At 41.4% G+C, this 20,638-nt stretch overlaps 1 protein-coding gene across 2 annotated transcripts in view; it reads right to left on the reverse strand.

The window, feature by feature from the left end:
• The window catches only part of LOC128691554 (synaptotagmin-7), a 330,949-nt gene that overhangs the window by 144,908 nt on the left and 165,403 nt on the right, over positions 1-20,638 (reverse strand). The window contains exon 2 of one of the 2 annotated variants that reach the window (XM_070088884.1): positions 9,232-9,335. The exons of the other annotated variant lie outside the window; for it this stretch is intronic. Within the exon in view, the coding sequence (XP_069944985.1) occupies positions 9,232-9,335 (104 nt within the window). The remainder of the gene's footprint in view (positions 1-9,231; positions 9,336-20,638) is intronic. 2 annotated transcript variants of the gene reach the window in all.

Consider the following 20,638-nt stretch of genomic DNA (forward strand, 5'->3'; position numbering starts at 1 on the left):
CACATGCATAACAGGAGAGTCCTGCTGCTCTCATGCATATTAATCGCCAGCTTACAACTATATCAACCTGGGAAAAACGACAGCAGGTTGCATTTACTCTTGAGAAAATATAAATGATGGTCTCTTAGATAATATGATGCTATTACTGGAGGAGCTGTGGTAAATGCTGCAGGCAAAGCAGCCGAAAAGTTAACAGCAAAAAGACGTATCTTTCTCGTACTTGAATTGAGAGGTTGCAAAAAAACTGTAGGAGGCACAAGAGTTCTCACCCTTTGTGTGTACCAGTTTCTTGGACTGCCTGTTAACCCCCTTCCCTGTCCCGGCCTCCCCTTCTGTCTCATCTGCGGCTTCTGCACATAATAAAGAACTGTGAAAGGCGACTTATCTCTCATCTGGACCAAGTTTCGTTGGATCTACCATTTTGTCAGAGTCTTAAACACTAGAAAATGTTGGTGGCCTTACTCTTGCGTATCACACGTAGCTCCACCTCGTAGTCAACGAGAAGACAAGCCTCGCTTTCACAAGACAGGCAGCAATCATTAATTAATCGTTCTCTGGCTGTACCTTTTTCAAGAACATTACTTCCTTTACGATCATTCTTTCCTAGAGTGACTCGTGTTTCGAACATGTTCGTATAGCATTCAAACATATATGAAGCAAATTCAAATGACACATACACACACACACACACACACACACACACACATACAAGGGGGACAGAAAATATCGAAGGCTGAGGTGATAGTAAACCTCGTGCTAACAAATTAGGCACTCAGCAAGAGCGGAGAAAATGAACCAGCAAGACTGGACCGTGTATCCACTCTAGGTTACTCTGACGTAAGGGATGTAGAATACGAGAGGCTCTTCTGTGCTAGCAACCACGCAGTTCTGGGTTTTGAATATTTATGGAAGAAAACTTAGAGAAACAGTATAGGAAGGAAAGGAATATCCAGACTTCAAAAGACCAGACTACATAAGCAAGGAACAATTCATGAAGTGTAGTTGGAAAGAAAACTTACCTGGAGTTTACCTGGAGAGAGTTCCGGGGGTCAACGCCCCGGCGGCCCGGTCCGTGACCAGGCCTCCTGGTGGATCAGAGCCTGATCAACCAGGCATTGAATGAAAGGAGTATTTAGCTGGATAGAGGAGGAATGTGAGCCCATGGCTCACTCAGAGGTGAAAAGTCAAAAGTTAAAAGTACAAAAGCGTAGGAAAAGGTAAGGAAAGACTGGAAAATAAGGAGGCGAACAGAAGAACCAGAAAGGAATATGCATGCGTAGGGAGAGAGGCTGAAAAGTACTTAGAGTAACACTGCACCGAAGGCCAAAACCAAATCAGATTTGTCATACAGCCACATCAGAAGCTAACCAGCAGTAAAGGACCAGGTAATAAGGGCTCGGAAGAAATGATCAAGAAGTTTGCGAGGAGATAAACACAAGATTTATAAAGTATTTTGGGAGGCATTATAGACATTAACAGAGAGTCAAACAGAAAGAATACACCAACGAGTGTTGGACACAATACACAACAGGAGAAGAGATAAAGTAACTACTGAGCGAATTAGATGCCTGGAAGCCACACCAGATTCCAGGTAAGCCAGCCGGGCAGTTGCCTACGGCGCTGCCTCACAAGGGACGACGAAAACATCAAAGCAAGAAAAAATCTTTTAAAATTACTAAAAATTAAAGGGGAACTCTTTTTTTGTAAAGCCGTTTTGATCTTTGCAGTTTATATGAAGTTTAGCGTAATTCTTTACCAATATGGGAGGTGTAAAAGGATTTTTTTTAGTTATATAACAAATTCTTGATGTATTTAATTCATCTAACAGCAGTTAATAAGAGCTTGGCATTTGGAAGATAAAAAGTGATAGAAAAAGTGTTCCTGAAATTTTGGAAAACATATTTTGAAGAAGACTGTAAGTTGTTATACCGTCATCTCCGTTTTTTAATGAATGTTAGTTGTTTATGAGGGAAAAACAGCGAAATGATGGCCAGTTTGGACAAGTCTGATAATTCCATGTGCGGCAAGTTGAAATGTTACATTATTTTCATGCACCGAATGTTATATAAGAGGTATATACATTATCTTTATAAAGCTTAAGAGAGAGAGAGAGAGAGAGAGAGAGAGAGAGAGAGAGAGGAAGGAAGGAAGGAAGGAAGGGAGGGAGGGAGGGAGGGTAGGATGGATGGATCAGTGGACTGCATATTTTTACACTGGAGGAAAGCTCTTGATACAGTAGAGCGCAAGAGACAGGCACAAGCTAGAGGAGCAGGTAGGAATAACAAGGAAGGCACTATCGTACATTAATGAATACCTAACAAGAAGGAAACAGAGTGATTGTTCAGTAAAATGTATCGGAAAGGGCAAGTGTGACTAGTGGGGTATCATATCGGTCAGTACTAGAATCGGTTCTCATAACTGTGTACGTGAATGCATAAATACATATGATCCCCGAAACCCTCTCCAGGTATACTCAAGGTATAAGGTAAAGAAGTATAGGTATCCCTGTATGCAGGTAGGTAGGTAGTAGATTCGCCGGTATACTCGCCCGGCCCGCGCCCTTTCCAAGAGGTGTCCCGGCCTTGGCTCACTGTCGTGGGAGTGTCTCAGACAATATCTGCCATGGGAGGAGGTACAAGTACCTCCTCGTCTTCTGGGACCAGCTGTCCCCAGGCCTAGCCTCATTCCCCATGAATCTCAATAAGGAGTTATTTGCCACAGTATACGTGTATATAACATACTGTATGATATATGTGACACACGTTGTATGTGATGTGTGTTGTACATGACACTATATTATACAAGTATGGCTTATCGTACAGTACGCAGAACCGGTATGGAACCCACACCATATCAAACGTGCCAAGAAACTGGGAAAAAAGTGTAGAAGTTTGCTACCAGATTGATCATAGAGCAATTAGGAAAGTATGTAACAGCTAAGTCTGATGATATTGGACGACAGAAGGACCATGGGTGACATGATAATGACGTACGAAATACTAAGAGAAATTGAAATGGTGGAGAGAAATAAAATGTTCGAGACATGGACACAGCTGGAAATTAGAAACACAGATGAGTCAAATAGATGTTAGGAAATATTTCTTCAGCCACAGAATGGTCAGGAAGTGGAGCATCCTGTGCAGCAAACCAGTAGAGACAGGTTTCATACTTAACCTTACCAGTCGGTATGATAGGACTTAAAGAGCCAATAGTGAACTACGTAACAACCAGCTGAGATTACGGGCCAGGAGCTGTGACTAGAGCCTTGTAAAACACAAGCTAGAATCAGAAATTCGAACAGAAAGGAAATGGAAATCCCAAAGATAAAAGAAAAAAAAAGGGAGCTGAAAACAATGGGAAAGGATGCAGGTAGTTACTGCAAGACTTAGTATTAGCTGGATTTAGACTCAGGATGAAAGAGCACTGGGAAAGAAAATTAAATTCTCTCTGTGAAGAGATGGAGGTTAGTGTAAAAGAATTATTGGACGAATAGTGGGTTTAGCGCTTGATTTTTATTATAATAATATAGGATCCAGAAGCAGAAATTACGGCTATAGTTATCGGTAACTACTCGGCGGAATTCGAACATTATTTTAAATTTTTCTTACGTAAACCGTGGAAGAATTATTTCTCGTGCATATTTTTTTTATTTTGGGAGATATTAACAAAAAATCAGTTAGTTCAGGTTATGTTACCATAGGCTAGGATAGGTATTACTTGGTTATGGTTAGATTAGGTGAAATTTTGGTTAGGCTACATACCCTAAGGAAGTCACCTGTCTTCGTTTACATTTGGCCAGGCGCCAGACACGCCTCAATGCGCCGCTCGTACTAAAAAAAATTAGTCATTTACCTTATTATATTTCCCGAAATAGCAATTTGCACGGTAAATGATTACTTATTTCATAAGGGACATACCCGAAAAGTGAACTTTGAAAGCTAAAAAAAATAATGGTAGAATTCAAAAGAGTAGTTGTCAGTAACCCATTACCAAGATTACCTGCAGATGAAGGAAAGATCCAATGTCAGAAAGAAAATATGAGGAAGCGTAAGGAAAGCTAGAGAAAGTGAAGGAAAGGGGAAGAATGACAGCAACAATATTTAAAGTAAAAGGACACAAGTGCAACTAATGTGACATTTTATTGTGGCAACGTTTCGCTCTCCAAGAGCTTTGTCAAGCCGTAACACGGCTTGACAAAGCTCCTGGAGAAAGAAACGTTGCCACAATAAAATGTCACACTAGTTGCACTTGTGTCCTTTTACTTTACATATTGTCGGTAATTCTACCAACATTATTACAGCAACAATATTGCAACATGCAAACGAGTCGATGTAAGGTAGAGGAGATGGCAAGGACATTTGCTGGAAATTCTCTCATTGAGTGGGAAGGTACTTTAGAGAGAGAGAGAGAGAGAGAGAGAGAGAGAGAGAGAGAGAGAGAGAGAGAGAGAGAGAGAGAGAGAGAGAGAGAGAGAGAGAGAGAGAGAGAGAGAGAGAGAGAGAGAGAGAGAGAGAGAGAGAAATGGGAGGACGAAAGAGGAGCTTCTTCTTATTATTACTGATATTGTTTGATAGTCCTCCTGTGCACAGAACATTATATCACCTGAGATCATAAAATGTCATCGTGTGTTTACCACAGAAATTTATGGTAAGATCTGCGACATGTGGTCGTGTGACTGAAACTATGTGCCTCTCCAAGGTCAGGTATCAGCTTGGTTCGGCGGCCACCTAGTGCATACTAGCATAGTTCACATGCTTACTCAGGTCACTTGACCTTCAGTTGACACCTGTCTTGGCAGAGTCACGAGGACATCCTATGTAACATACATGTCGCATAGCATAGCATCACAGATATTGTTAGGTAAGACACATATGCAACAGTTAGGTATCTTTATTTCGAAACGTTTCGCCTACACAGTAGGCTTCTTCAGTCGAGTTTCATACTATGGAACAATGCTCTTCTCCAGACTGAGGGACTGACCACCTCAAAACTTTAAGGGTGATGGACTGATTACATCGTCTTCAAGTCTCTTCTGCTTCTATCATCTTTTCTGTACTCGACTGAAGAAGCCTACTGTGTAGGCGAAACGTTTCGAAATAAAGATACCTAACTGTTGCATATGTGTCTTACCTAACAACCTGTCGGTATTTTATACCATTTTAATGTTCAATCACAGATATTACCATAAATTTCTGCAGTAAATATGTGATGACATCTAATGACATCAGGTGATATTATAATATTCTGTTCACATAAACACTGCACACAATAATAATAATAATAATAATAATAATAATAATAATAATAATAATAATAATAATATACTCTTAATATATTAAATTACAGAATATAAAGGTCTAAGTTTATTTTATATATTATTTTGTTACTTGTACACAAGCACTGATCAACGTACATGGAAGTGCATGACAAGGCCAATGAAAAAGAAATGGACGGCAGAGAAACAAGGGGGGTTAGAGCAGTCAACGAAATGACACGAGGAAAGGGTGAAGATCAGCAGGTGACAAAATTTCCAAGACTCGGACCATTTACAAAGATAAATAACCAGGCTAACACTCTTCGCACTAATCTCGTTCATACCTCTCCTCCCTCTACAGATGTTCCTGGTGTCTACTCTATTTCTTGCTCCTCCTGTCCTCTTCAATGCTTCGGAGAAACTGGTCGATCTCTTTCTGACAGACTTAGGGAGCACAAAAATAGTGTTAGGCTTGCCGACACTAACAATGCTCTTTTCTGTCACGTCAGAGATCATAGCCATCCTATTAACTGGTCTTCTGCTAAAACTGTCTTCCCTACTTCCAACTCGAACAGTCGCCGTCTAGTTGAATCCTCTCTAATACACAACTTTCCTTGTATGAACCTTAGCCCTGGCTTCGTCTCTGTAGATGCCTTCCTCTCCCACTACATTGTAAAATGCTCCAAACTTCAGAATATCCGTGACTTAACCTGACCAAAAAAACCTGACTCCTCATTTTTTCTTTTTCTTTTTCTTCTCCCTCTTCCCCTTTCCTCTTTCCTTTTCTCCTCTGGGTTGTCTTTCTCTCTTCTGTCTCGTGTTTCTGTTCCTTCTTCATTTATTTCACCACTTCCCCTTTCACGCACCTCTGTGCGCTTGCTCTCCCTCAGTGGGCATCTAGCTCTCTTGCAGTGCTCCCCTTCCTTTGTATTTGACTGGCTCGTCCTCCTTATTTCCCACTTCTACCACTACCACTACTACTACCTCTTCTACTACTACTACTACCACAACTACTGATGAAATTAAGACACATGTGCGGCGTCTGGTTGTCTTTGTTGTGGACGTTTCGCCATCCAGTGGCTGGCTGGATGGCGAAACGTCTACGATAGGGATGCCCGTGTGTTGCGCATGTGTCTTAATTTCATCTTGTCGGTATTATATACCATTCTTGTACTACTACTACTACTACTACCACCACCACCTCTTCCTGCCTATATATAGCCGTCCTGCTCCACTTCTGGTTAGTGTGACTTTGTCAATGGTCCAAGTCGGACCGAAACGTCGTCGTAAGCTTCTCTCTTTTATGTGCGGGTTATTTGTGTATCGTTCCAGTCACGGTATTGTGCCTTTTTTTGTTATTTCCAAGACTCGGAGGGTACCCAAGGGGTACAATAAGCCCAGTCAAACTAATTCTTAAGACAGAAAACAAAGAACATGACAGAACTTTAAGATGGGAACTACTGTTAGGGGAGACGTTGCCATGTGTACCTGAACAGAAAAAAGAGAGAACTAAAGGAGATAATAAAACACCGATCAATACAGGCAGGAGAAACATGGGAAGTGATAATAGGAGCCGAATAGCAGCCTCCAGAGTTACACCATGCAAGGCCTTCAAATGCAGCCCGAGTCATAACCCGCTGTTCCCTTCAGTGACATTAGTTCAAAGCCAGTCACACCTAATAGCCGTCATTTATTACCCACAATCACAATCTTGTCGTCTTCCAGCATAGGAACCATACCTACAACCTTACGTGAAGCTGATGTAGGTGAAATAGAAAATAAAAGAGCCGTGTGCTAGCCACCATACCGTGTGCTAGCCACCATACCGTGTACTAGCACACGGTATGGTGGCTAGCACATGGTTGCTGCACTATCAGAGAAAGCTGTTCCCATATTGCATAACCCCAGTCCTTTGCAGCTCAATGGTTGCGATAAGAATAGTGCAGAGAGAGGCATAAGTTTCTAATGAAATTAAATATTAACACTGAAGATTTAAAACGAATCAGAAATGGAATTCACAAGCTAGCAAATAGCAACTAACATTTTAATTTTTTTTATATAAAAATTGCAAATTAGAGCATAAACAGCTCAAAACTAATAAAGAATTTTTCAAAAAGAAACTCCAGCTTTGAAGCTAAATTGAAGAGGATGTTTTTATATCATAGAGAAACCAGGATCTTAAAATAAGCTAGAACATTTAGCTTGAAGCCGCTTAGAAGTTGCATTATCAAGTTAACAGCACTGAAGGGATGAAGCAAGTGAGCTTTCAAATAAGCTAAGTTGAAATTCTTAGCTTGTAAATGAAGTTAAAAACTATTAACATAACCATGTAAAAAACCTTTGTGTAAATGAGAGAGAGGGAGTGGTAGTGGGAGAGGAAGTGAGGAGTGGGAGAGGGAGGGATGGAATAGTCAGGGAGTGGAATGACTTGGAAAGTGAAGTGGCAGAAGCAGGACTCGTGCATAGCTTTAGGAAGAAGTACGATAAGGTTTTCGAAGCCAGGAAAGAATGAACCTTATAATGACCAGCGAAGATGCGGGGCCAGGAGCTGAGTCTCGACCTTTGGAACCACATATAGGTGAGTACGCTCGCGCACGCACGCTCATACACACACCTCATAACAACACTCGACCATGGACAGGCAGCGAAGCTCAACAGTTGCCTGGCAACCAAACCCTGGACATATTACCTCAGTAGAGAGACACTGGCTTACTACAGAAGGTATTGAGCAACTCATTAGCCTCAGGGCTTTTCCCCGCTCTGATAAAGTTTAGAATTAAAATTACTTTGATCTTTTTATCTATTCACGGGATGGAGGCTTTTTCCGTGGTGAGAATTTATCGTATATTCACCTAATTGTATCTGTAGAGATCAGGTGTTGCTTCTCGTCTTCTCGGTTACACTAGTCCTGGTCTCAGACCACAATATTCCTACTCTTAAAAAATGCATATCGAATCTGCCTCAACGACTTCCCCATACAGATCGTTTCATTTCCTAACCATCGTTAGTCTGAAGAGGTAGTTTTGATGTCTCTGTGTTTTATTTACAACTTTCACTTCCATTTATGCTTTTAAGTTCCCTGTCTCCTCCTTTCAAACAGTCTTTCTCTTTTTGCTTTTATGAGTCATCTGTCTCTTATGTTGTAATCTGGCAGTACGATTTGTATAATGTCATTGACATAGAATGCAAAGTGTGTAGACAGAGACAGGGCCATACACTGGAGCATTATATCTTAGTGTGTCTAAACATCGAATTTTTCAGAGATACCTCCATGCGAACCTTAGAGGATATGCCAAAACATCACATTGTTAATGGTAATATATCTGAAATCTAAAGGCTGCATCCACATTTTGCATCGACTATATGAATGAAGTGTTTTTACGCAGCAGACCGCAACCCAGTTATAATTAGTAAGTTTATTTAGGCACAGGTACACACAAGTGCAATTATCATACATAGTATAAATTAGTGGTAATAAGATATTAATTTTTTGAGATTATATTCTTTCTGTATTGTGCACATCAAGTTTATGAAATAAAACATGAAATGACTAATATTTCTTCTCTCTAGTACACAGTGCTCAGTGAGGTCTGACAAAGATCCACTGTGACCTCAGAAATCCTGATTTTTGAGCTACCGCTCACAGGATGAGCTGCTGGTGCACAGGAAAGTAGCCGCTCAGGTGGCACAACTAAAACAGCTGGTGACCGTCATAGAAGTGAAGCCTTCCTATCAAAGCCTTGCGAGCTAAGTGGTACAGCGCTGAACCTGCGGTTCTTGCCTCTTGCAAGTCCAACACTGTGTGTGCTAGGAATAACATCTATAACACATGCTTACACAGGGAGAACCCAAGTAATGCAGGAAGAACATTTATTATACAAGAAGAACAAGACTAACATAGTATAGAACACCGTTAATAAATGCACACACACATGAACAAGTAAAACATCACCACCACAAAGGTGTACAATACTCACCACATTTTGACTTTTGTTCTCCTCGGAGCCAGGTGACGTGTGGCTCCTGTCTTCGTCTTGTAAGAAGCCATCAACACTGAAGGTTTTTACTATATATGCTGGAACTAATCACCACACGGATTTATTACCAACCATCTACCTAATTTTCATAACTAATTTCACTCATTTGCATTTATATATATATATATATATATATATATATATATATATATATATATATATATAAACTTATTTATTAGTTATCTATATGCTTTCGATTATTTATCTAAATAATTTTAAATTGAAATATTTTTTTTAACTGCACACAGTTCTAAAACTCACAACACTAGATAACGATTTTTTTTGTTAGGTTTTGATTAAAGTTAAAAGTATTTTTCCAATAAGCATTTTTATTGCTTTACTTATGTGTTGTTGTTCAGGCGAAGTTACTCGACCTTACAACTTTTAAAAGCACTTGTGTTTCCAACATTTTATAATTGGTTGAGTTATTTTTCAACACACACACAGTAGCGACCAGTGAGAGGCGGGGCCAGGAGCTATGAATCGACCCCTGCAACCACAACTAGGTGAGTACACACACACACACACACACACACACACACATACAAACAAATACCATAAATTAACAATAATAAAATTATTATATTTCTTATATATGATATCAAGTTTGACAACATTACTGTATAACTTTTCCGACATAATACTAGCACTTGTTAGAAGTAAATGAAATTTTTGTAATGCAACGGATGGAAATTCTAGTATATACTCGGGGAGAAGTCACAAAAGTTTCTTGGTGTTTTCACTAGCCGCTTCCCAGGCTCCAGAGCTTCAATAAACCATATCACAGGTGAGGTTAGAACCCGCGATCAGAGAGTCACAAAACTCCAGACCAGCTAGCTGGTCCAGTGGCCAACGCGACGGTCTGGAGTTTATTGACTCTTTGATCGCTGGTTCTAACCCTCACCAGTGGTATGGTTTGTTTGCAATCGTGTCATTACGATTTCGTGAGTCACTTCAATCAACGAAACACTAGTAAATTTCCCGTCTTGTTTCTCGCAAATACACAGGAGTAAGAAAACATGTGAGGGAGAGAGATCTCTAGTATTGATATTATTCAGAATACATTACCGTAAATGAATACAGAGAGTCCATATATTTCAGAAACATTTCTAGGAGGAGGGGAAAAATCAATACATTACGAGGTATCACCGATACTGGCATTATCAAGCTCACAGAAATAAACAAAAGCACCGTCTTCAGTATAAAGAATAAACTCATTCTCAGGTCACGTCAGGCTGTGTAGGTTTAATTCTCAGGTCAAGTCAGGTTGTGTAGGGTTCATTCTCAGGTCAAGTCAGGTTGTGTAGGGTTCATTCTCAGGTCAAGTCAGGTTGTGTAGGGTTCATTCTCAGGTCAAGTCAGGTTGTGTAGGGTTCATTCTCAGGTCAAGTCAGGTTGTCCAGAGTTCATTCTCAGGTCACGTCAGGTTGTCCAGGGTTCATTCTCAGGTCACGTCAGATTGTCCAGGGTTCATTCTCAGGTCACGTCAGGTTGTCCAGGGTTCATTCTCTGGTCACGTCAGGTTGTGAAGGGTTCATTAAAGAGGAGAGACCAGGATCTGGGTTAATTTATTGACAATATTTAATTTTTAATAATTCTTGTTAAGCGCTAAACTCATGTGAGCCATTCAGCGCAAGACGTGGTGGAGGCTCCATCCTCCGAGTGTGGAGCGCGAGACGAACGCGCTTCCTGTCTATAAGCAGCAGCGCAAAATACGGGATTAATGATCTTTGTCAGACTCCACTGGACATATGCACATCTTTACAAATATTACAGTCATTTCATATACAACAATTACTTCACGTAGATGACATGCTCATTGCAATATTGATATACATTGTCAAGAAAACTTGAGATATAATGCTCATGTCACTGGTCTCTCCTTACAAACTGTACTGCCAGTCTAGAATAACTAAAGTGTAATGAACACTTCGTCCTGTCTTTTTCATAACATACCACATGTGCTTTCCCCCGACACATGCTCTAGAAATATGCGGTGTTTACACTTTATGTGAAGGCATAAATCAGTATGGGCCATTCAGTGTAAGGAGTGTAAAGACTCGCTCCTACGTCTTGAGAGGGAGGCGCTACTCTAACAACCAGCCACGATAAGGGAAAAGTCGTTGTTGGAACCATCTAGTCTGTATACATATTTATGTTCTTGAAGGTGTGTCTGTAAATCTCGGGCTTTTTTACTAATACAGATGGTACATCCTCCATATATGTACTGTGGTTTTGTTGGGGTGTTAAGCTTTTTGAAGCTTCGTTAATGGTTTTCATGGTGAGAGTTGCTTCATCTATGTTGCCTCTGCTCTACAAAGAAAATAAAAATAGGTGATAGCAAGATAACTAAATAAACATAGATAAACAAACACAGAATGAAAAAATTTTGCGAAAGCATATTTTTCAGTGCATAAGGAAAATAATGTAGTTGAACTTCACTTCGAGTTCTTAATAAACAGTTAGTAAAAGTGAATTCGTTTTTTCCAAACATCATCTAGTTTAAAAAGCTCGACGTCAGCACAACACACACTGACAAACTTGTCCCAAAAATTTTTGCTGCAGTTGCGATTGCTAGCTCGTCCAAGCAGTTTATTATATATATATATATATATATATATATATATATATATATATATATATATATATATATATATATATATATATATACTGCAAGGAAAGATGCCCAGCGTTTCCACTCATGCCGGGGATCGAACCACGGACACTTAACATGCGAGCCGAGTGCGCTGCCAACCGAGCCACGGGACATCCACAATGTATATGTATGTATGTATGTATGTATGTATGTATGTATGTATGTATGTATGTATGTATGTATGTATGTATGTATGTATGTATGTATGTATGTATGTATGTATATATGTACGTATGTATGTATGTATGTATGTATGTATGTATACTGTCTTCTCATAACACGAATTTAGGTAGCACGCTTTTATTAGAACGCTGATCATATTAATATCTCAAAATTGTTAGATGCGCGGCGCTCCAGCCTGTGTTTAACACGGCTAAAGTTGGGAAAAAAATACACCGCGAGATGGATCCCACGTGGAAAATTCTCCTCCTTACTGTAGGCATCTCCTGGGTGAGGGACGAAGGTGGTATTAGGTGGATATAGTTGGTGCTTGTGATATAAGGTTAGTGATAGATGTGTTAGGTGGTAATAGTGTTGGCAGGTGATAAGAGGTGGTAGTGCTGGCAGGTTGTGCCAGTGGCATCAGGTACAACATGACATATAATCATCGCAAGTGTTGGTGGAGGATGGTGTTATGGTGGTAGATGGTGTTAGGTGGTGGTAGAAGGTGTTAGGTGATGGTAGTGCTAGTAGGTGATGATAGGTGGTGGCAGTGCTAGTAGGTGATGATAGGCGGTGGTGTTAGGTTAACAGTCAGTCACATCTCCAGTGTAAGGTATCAAGCACTATATTATTTTTTGACAAAATGAACACTTAAAAAATCTGAATGGCTTTCTTGGAGGTGTTGTCTACCCAGCAATATTGTCCGAGTGTAATCCATACACTACACATCGCAATTTTTCTTGAAGCGCCGATTTCAGGAACATAACTGCAGCGTTATGTGAGGTTTTACTCTATACGTGAGTATGCAGTAAGATTACAGTAAACTGGTGATATCATAATATGCAAAATAACCACTGTTGAAAAATAGCGAACTTCCCAGCGCTTTCTCTATTCCTCACATTATCAAGAGTAATGTGAGAATACACCATAGGAAGGTTAGCATGGGCCCCACTGTGACCATAAATGCAGGTTTTTACAGGCGAATCCCATACCAGTGTGGCTGTGGCCAAGTGGTTAACACACTGGACAGTGAGTTTCAGGCCTCACCTGCCATGAGTTCAAGCCTCACCCATTCCGTGTTATATGTATATATATAATGTGTATATGTATACAGGCCCCAGTGTCGTATGTGTATTTTTGTTAAGTAACCAAGCTTAAGCTTGCTTTTTATTATTTTTTCGTTGCTAATAGTGAGATCAATTGGTACCGCTTTTATGCATTTACTAATTTGGTATTCAACTTCTCCCTTTGTGCAACTTAATATATTCACTTGTAATTCACTCCATGAATTTATGCACCTAGTCCCACATTAGTCCTCACTGACACTAAGCAGCATCTAGAGTACATATCAAACGTTCAACACTTCTGTTACATTCCGTTTCTTCCTACTGTTCTTACGTTCGACCTCACCAAGACTGGTTCAGCTAAGTCACGTTGTCACAACAATTCACCTCGTCATTCCAGCTGGAGCGGTTAATCGCCCTCAGCGAATGATCCAGGAAACGCTCCGGAACAAGGTATTTATACGGTTGAGGAAATAGTCTCTCGGGAGCAGAATTCCCAGCCTGGGTAAATGTCCTAGGTCACTCTGGTGGTACTTTTACATGTTCGTCCTTATCTTCAATTGTAGTCCGGATTGTTGGATACACTGTTATGTTCCGTTGGAATGTGTAACCAGGATAAATATGACAAACTCACTGACAACCAGGTAAACAAGCTTTTTTTCAATCCGATTAAGTGGGTCAGTAACCTTAAGAAATGGGACGACTTCGGAGATGAAACTCGTGAAGTCTTTTACAAACACCTCCCTCGTCACTATAACATTGTCACAAGGGTGTGGAGCAAAAAACATGACATTGGCAAAGGTCTCTTACACTGTATCTACCGAGTAGAGCAAGCGTCCAAAGATGACATCGAAGCCATCAAAGCATAAAATGAAAGTGGATGCCATGCTTTTGGAAAAGAAAACCATTCGGACGCAATTTCTCGATAATTTACTGAACGAATTCTAAGGATACTTGATGGAGATGGAGAGGACAACACATGGGTTGTCTTTCTTCAGGAACCCATTCATAACAAATGTTAATAGTGTTCCAGAGGTTCAGCACAAGGAATTCTTGGATATCATAAATGATTTGGCTGCTCAAGATGTGTACAAGCAGTCGACCATGGAGAAATTTTGGACGAGCATAACTGGAAGTTACCTAAATATTTCAGCAGTTGCAGTCACACTTTTTTTTGACATTTGCATCATCATAAGTGTGTAAAACTGGGTTTTCGTGTAGGTTGCACATTGCATCAAAAGAGAGAAATCTGCTTGCAGTGGATAACAAATTTCGTTGTGCATTATTATTAAAAGGTTGGTGGTCCATGAGTTTGTTTTCTGATTGGCCTGGTGGTCCATGGACTGAAACGTGACTCACTTGATTCTTAAAGACCACATAAACGTTTAGGAAGAAAAGTTCCATAACGCCACCTTTTCCAGTCTCCGAAAACAGAGGAGCGAACAACAGTGGAGAAAATATATACAAGAGGGTGAGGTCAAGTGCCTTGAAGAGCAAGGATCGCACAACAGGTAAGATAAGATACTTGGTTTGATCAAACTATATACAGAGCACGACTTGTGTTTGTTCTTTGACAATGTCAGTAGAACGTCGTCTTTGTATTGAAGTCAGATCTTTCTATTTTTGACCACAAATTTTATTAACAACAGTATTATAACTCAGGCAAAATAGAATTCGTATTAAATAAAAGAAAAAACCTAGAACCCCCCAACGGGAGAGGGGAGGCAATAGGAAAACTTTCAACGAAAAAGTTGAATAGAACTTGCTGTGAAGAGGAATGGTCTTGCTGAGGAAAAACTCACCAGGTCAGACCTTGTCTCTCTCAGCTGATCCAATATTTGAAAGGTAAAACATGACACCAGATGGAGCAAGTGATCACTGTGTGTTGGTAGAAATGGGGGAAACAAACAAGAAGACAATAAAGAGATTAAAAGGACCATCATACAGACGAGAGAACTATAACGACACAACAAATGTTGTTATGACACTGAACTCATCCGGGAATCACCACAAGCCATGATAAATTAATTTTCTAGAGATGCTGGTAAGCAAATAATTTATTAGTTCACAGTTAAGAATTAGCTGAAAGAATATTTATAAGAAGAGGCAATAATTCAACAAACAATGCAAAATTTAGAAACAAGAGAGCAAGGAAAATGCAATGACGCGGGCGTTGGGGCAAGAATAAATTCCACAGGACAAGGAAAAAAAGACCATTTAAACAATGTAGCTTTTAAGATAGTGTAAAACTAAGTTCCTTCACAAAAACATAGAGAGGAAAATTACAAGACCAGAAGATTATGAGAAAGAAAGACAAGAGCTTAAATACAAAGATGGTGAAACGTGAAGAGCTCTGAAGAAAATTTCAGGTCATTGCAAAAGAAAAATAGGGCCAGTGCTGAGACGGGACGAGGAGAGAGAACGCAGAGATGGTAAATATTGAAATAACAATAGACGTATTAATGAAGCACACGAAGGAATAATAAACTATTGAGTCCGAGAAGCTGGGCAGGATAGTGTTGTTGGTACAGAGGGAAGGAGCACAGCTACCGAGCAGGTCAATCATGACTCACGAAACAGAATAACACGTGTTGATTGTAAACAAACCACGGAACGGGTGGGGTTTAAACCCAAGGCCAGTAAGTCGTAAAACTCCAGGCCGAGTGGCTTATGCACTGACCTGGAGTTGTACAACTCACAAGCCATTCCGTAAGTTGGAAAGTCACTCATAATCTGTGATAATATATACAGGAAAAATACCAGTCAGGTCGTTTAATAATCTTCGTAAAAAATAAAAGAGAGGAGACCCTAGTATCTCTAACAGGCATCCTCGCCAACATGATACTACAGAAAATATTCTACAAATGTATATCAAATATGATCGCTTAGGTATCATTTTCTAACAAGATGAACGAGGAAATAATAAACTACTCACCAGTAATGTTAGCAAGATGATAATGGAAAAATAAACTACAGGCCAGTATCTTTATAATGAATACCGTGAAATATGGTAAAGATAATATGGTGAAGGTAATATGATAAAGATAATATGGTAAGGATAATATATCAGAGATAAGCTCAATACCTGCAGTGTGTTTATACATATGGCGACTGAGAATTTTTTTGGGCTGGTTAACAGTAGGAAGATACAGTCCAAGGTGATAACACAGATGCCATATTGGATACAGAGGCTCCAGAAAAAAACAAATGTTAAAGAGTCACAATGAAGGAAGAACCAATAACCGGGATCAATGAACGAAGCAGAGACCTTCAAAATTTGTATTAGCACTCATGCTGCCAGAAATACACAAACATGCTAGTGGCTTTGTTTTGTTAGTGGCTTTGTTTTGCTAGTGGCTTCCATTTTTGCTAGTGACTTTCTTTAGCTAGTGGCTTTCTTTTGCTAGTGGCTTTCTTTTGTTAGTGGCTTTCTTTTGCTAGTGATTTTCTTTTGTTAATGACTTTCTTTTGCGTGTGGCTTTCTTTTACTAGTGGCTTGTTTGCTAGTGGCTTACTTTTACTAGTGGCTTGTTTGCTAGTGGCTTTCTTTAGCTAGTGGCTTTCTTTTGCTAGTGGCTTTTTGTTAGTGGCTTTCTTTTTCTAGTGGCTTTCTTTTGCTAATGGCTTTCTTTTGTTAGTGACTTTCTTTTGCTAGTGACTTTGTTATTGCTAGTGGCTTTCTTTTGCTAGTGGCTTTCTTTTGCTAGTGGCTTTCTTTTGCTAGTGGCTTTCTTTTGCTAGTGGCTTTCTTTTGCTAGTGGCTTTATTTTGCTAGTGGCTTTCTTTTGCTAGTGGCTTTCTTTTGCTAGTGGCTTTCTTTTGCAAGTGGCTTTCTTTTGCAAGTGGCTTTCTTTTGCTAGTGGCTTTCTTTTGCAAGTGGCTTTCTTTTGCTAGTGGCTTTCTTTTGCAAGTGGCTTTCTTTTGCAAGTGGCTTTCTTTTGCTAGTGGCTTTCTTTTGCAAGTGGCTTTCTTTTGCTAGTGGCTTTCTTTTGCTAGTGGCTTTCTTTTGCTAGTGGCTTTCTTTTGCTAGTGGCTTTCTTTTGCTAGTGGCTTTCTTTTGTTAGTGGCTTTCTTTTGTGCCTAAAAATATTTTATTACATGTAAATTACATTTTGCAATTCTGCAAAAAGAAACAAAATGTTCATTTGTATTTTATCACTAATTACAATTCATTGTTTGTCGTCGTGTAAATTCGCGGGGAAGACAAGGATGGAGGACAATAGTAGGTAAATGCAATGATGCCATAATATATTTTGGTACTGATTCATTAATTGGCTGATGGAGTTTAATCCCAGTAGTTAGTGCCAGTGAAGCAGAGAGTTGAATTAAAGAGGCCAGAGACATCTTACCAGCTGTGAGGAAAACCAAAAATCATAGAAAAACAAAAACATGGAACGAAACATCGCAGAACCTAACCAGTGAACCACACATAACATTAGGCACCTTGTGTCAGGTCAGTGAATATAAGAACAGTCTAGGGAACACGAATTTGAAAAGGTGCCACTCTCAGTGTTACGAATCACTAATTCTCAAGCATGCAGAGCCAGCAGGACTGTATTACACGAAACTATAAACCAGTGTGGGTTATATAGCCTGGTGTTGGAAGCTCGAGCCTCCTGTTGCTAAACGACCCCCACTGTTCTCTCATCACTCATGCCTAATGAAACCAAATAATATAGTGAGAGGTTTTGGCAAGAGTGTTAGCTCAGGAACTGAAGGAACAAGAACTACAAGTACTGATTAACCTAACATAGAAGAAACATTAACACTGACGACACTGAAGAAGACAGAAAGAAAGCGATAGAAGAAACATTAACACTGACGACACTGAAGAAGACAGAAAGAAAGCGCCATTACAATATACAAGATACTGAGGGTATTGACTGGCTGGACACTGACACACTCTTCAACACTGACGGAACACAACAATGGGATGGAAGATGAGTGCTCAGAAAGAGTCACAAGGATAAGAATATCTTCATTGTGAGAGCAGAGATGGAATGAACTAGGCAGAAGGTAGTGGAGGCTGACTCCAGGCATGGAGGAGCGGTAGTGGAGGCTGACTCCAGGCGTGGAGGAGCGGTAGTGGAGGCTGACTCCAGGCGTGGAGGAGCGGTAGTGGAGGCTGACTCCAGGCATGGAGGAGCGGTAGTGGAGGCTGACTCCAGGCATGGAGGAGCGGTAGTGGAGGCTGACTCCAGGCGTGGAGGAGCGGTAGTGGAGGCTGACTCCAGGCATGGAGGAGCGGTAGTGGAGGCTGACGCCAGGCATGGAGGAGCGGTAGTGGAGGCTGACTCCAGGCATGGAGGAGCGGTAGTGGAGGCTGACTCCAGGCATGGAGGAGCGGTAGTGGAGGCTGACTCCAGGCGTGGAGGAGCGGTAGTGGAGGCTGACTCCAGGCATGGAGGAGCGGTAGTGGAGGCTGACGCCAGGCGTGGAGGAGCGGTAGTGGAGGCTGACGCCAGGCGTGGAGGAGCGGTAGTGGAGGCTGACTCCAGGCATGGAGGAGCGGTAGTGGAGGCTGACGCCAGGCATGGAGGAGCGGTAGTGGAGGCTGACTCCAGGCGTGGAGGAGCGGTAGTGGAGGCTGACTCCAGACATGGAGGAGCGGTAGTGGAGGCTGACTCTAGGCATGGAGGAGCGGTAGTGGAGGCTGACTCCAGGCATGGAGGAGCGGTAGTGAAGGCTGACTCCAGGCATGGAGGAGCGGTAGTGGAGGCTGACTCCAGGCATGGAGGAGCGGTAGTGGAAGCTGACGCTAGGCGTGGAGGAGCGGTAGTGGAGGCTGATTCAACACATGGAGGAGAGGAGGTAGTGAAGGTTAACTCCATACATGGGGGACGGGACGTAGTGGAGGTTGACTCCAAACATGGAGGAAAAGAGGTAGTGGAGGTTGACTCCATACATGGAGGAGAAGAAGTAGTAGAGTTTGACTCCATACATGGAGGAGAAGAGATAGTGGAGGTTGACTCCATACATGGAGGAGAAGAGATAGTGCAGGTTGACTCCATACATAGAGGAGAGCAGGTAGTGGAGGCTGACTCCATTCTGTACTTGGCTCTTAAAGGAGTAAAGATTTAAATCAAGGTAAGAAAACTGGAGCTCAGACCCTGCACACACACACACACACACGCACACACACACACACACACACACACAGACACACACACACACACACACACACACACAGGCTGCAGACCTGGTCCAGCAATTGGCTCCTGGAGTTCAATCCCACCAAGTGCAAAGTCATGAAGATTGGGGAAGGGCAAAGAAGGCCGCAGACGGAGTACAGTCTAGGGGGTCAGAGACTACAAACCTCACTCAAGGAAAAAGATCTTGGGGTGAGTATAACACCAGGCACATCTCCTGAAGCGCACATCAACCAAATAACTGCTGCAGCATATGGGCGCCTAGCAAACCTCAGAACAGCATTCCGACATCTTAATAAGGAATCGTTCAGGACCCTGTACACCGTATACGTTAGGCCCATATTGGAGTATGCGGCACCAGTTTGGAACCCACACCTAGCCAAGCACGTAAAGAAACTAGAGAAAGTGCAAAGGTTTGCAACAAGACTAGTCCCAGAGCTAAGAGGTATGTCCTACGAGGAGAGGTTAAGGGAAATCAACCTGACGACACTGGAGGACAGGAGAGATAGGGGGGACATGATAACGACATACAAAATACTGAGAGGAATTGACAAGGTGGACAAAGACAGGATGTTCCAGAGACTGGACACAGTAACAAGGGGACACAGTTGGAAGCTGAAGACACAGATGAATCACAGGGATGTTAGGAAGTATTTCTTCAGCCACAGAGTAGTCAGTAAGTGGAATAGTTTGGGAAGCTATGTAGTGGGGGCAGGATCCATACATAGCTTTAAGCAGAGGTATGATAAAGCTCACGGCTCAGGGAGAGTGACCTAGTAGCGATCAGTGAAGAGGCGGGGCCAGGAGCTCGGACTCGACCCCCGCAACCTCAACTAGGTGAGTACAACTAGGTGAGTACACACACACACACACACACACACACACACACACACACACACACACACACACACACACACACACACACACACACACACACACACACACTAGGCGACTACACACAAAGAGAAAGTTTAGAGGAAACAAAAATGCTGAAATGAAACTCCAAAGTATAGTAATTTAGAATGAGTGAGGAGAAATAGGACATGAGAAAAGTAGAAGGAAGAGAGTGAGGAGAAATACGACATGAGAAGAGTAGGATGAAGACAGTGCTGCCACAGTTAAGCGCAAAACAACAAGGAAGACAAAGGGAGATGTTTTCAACATCCAGTGTACGCTACGACCACAGATGAGACGCAAGCCTTGAGATGTGGCCAGGATGATGGTGTTGTAGTGATGGTGCTGGTGACTGTGGTGGCGATGGGAGGGCGCAGTGATAGTGATGGTGGTATTAGGTGGTAATAGAAAGAGGTTGCGAT

This window comes from Cherax quadricarinatus, chromosome 26 (assembly GCF_038502225.1).
Source record: "Cherax quadricarinatus isolate ZL_2023a chromosome 26, ASM3850222v1, whole genome shotgun sequence".
In the NCBI taxonomy this organism is placed as follows: Eukaryota; Metazoa; Arthropoda; class Malacostraca; order Decapoda; family Parastacidae; genus Cherax; species Cherax quadricarinatus.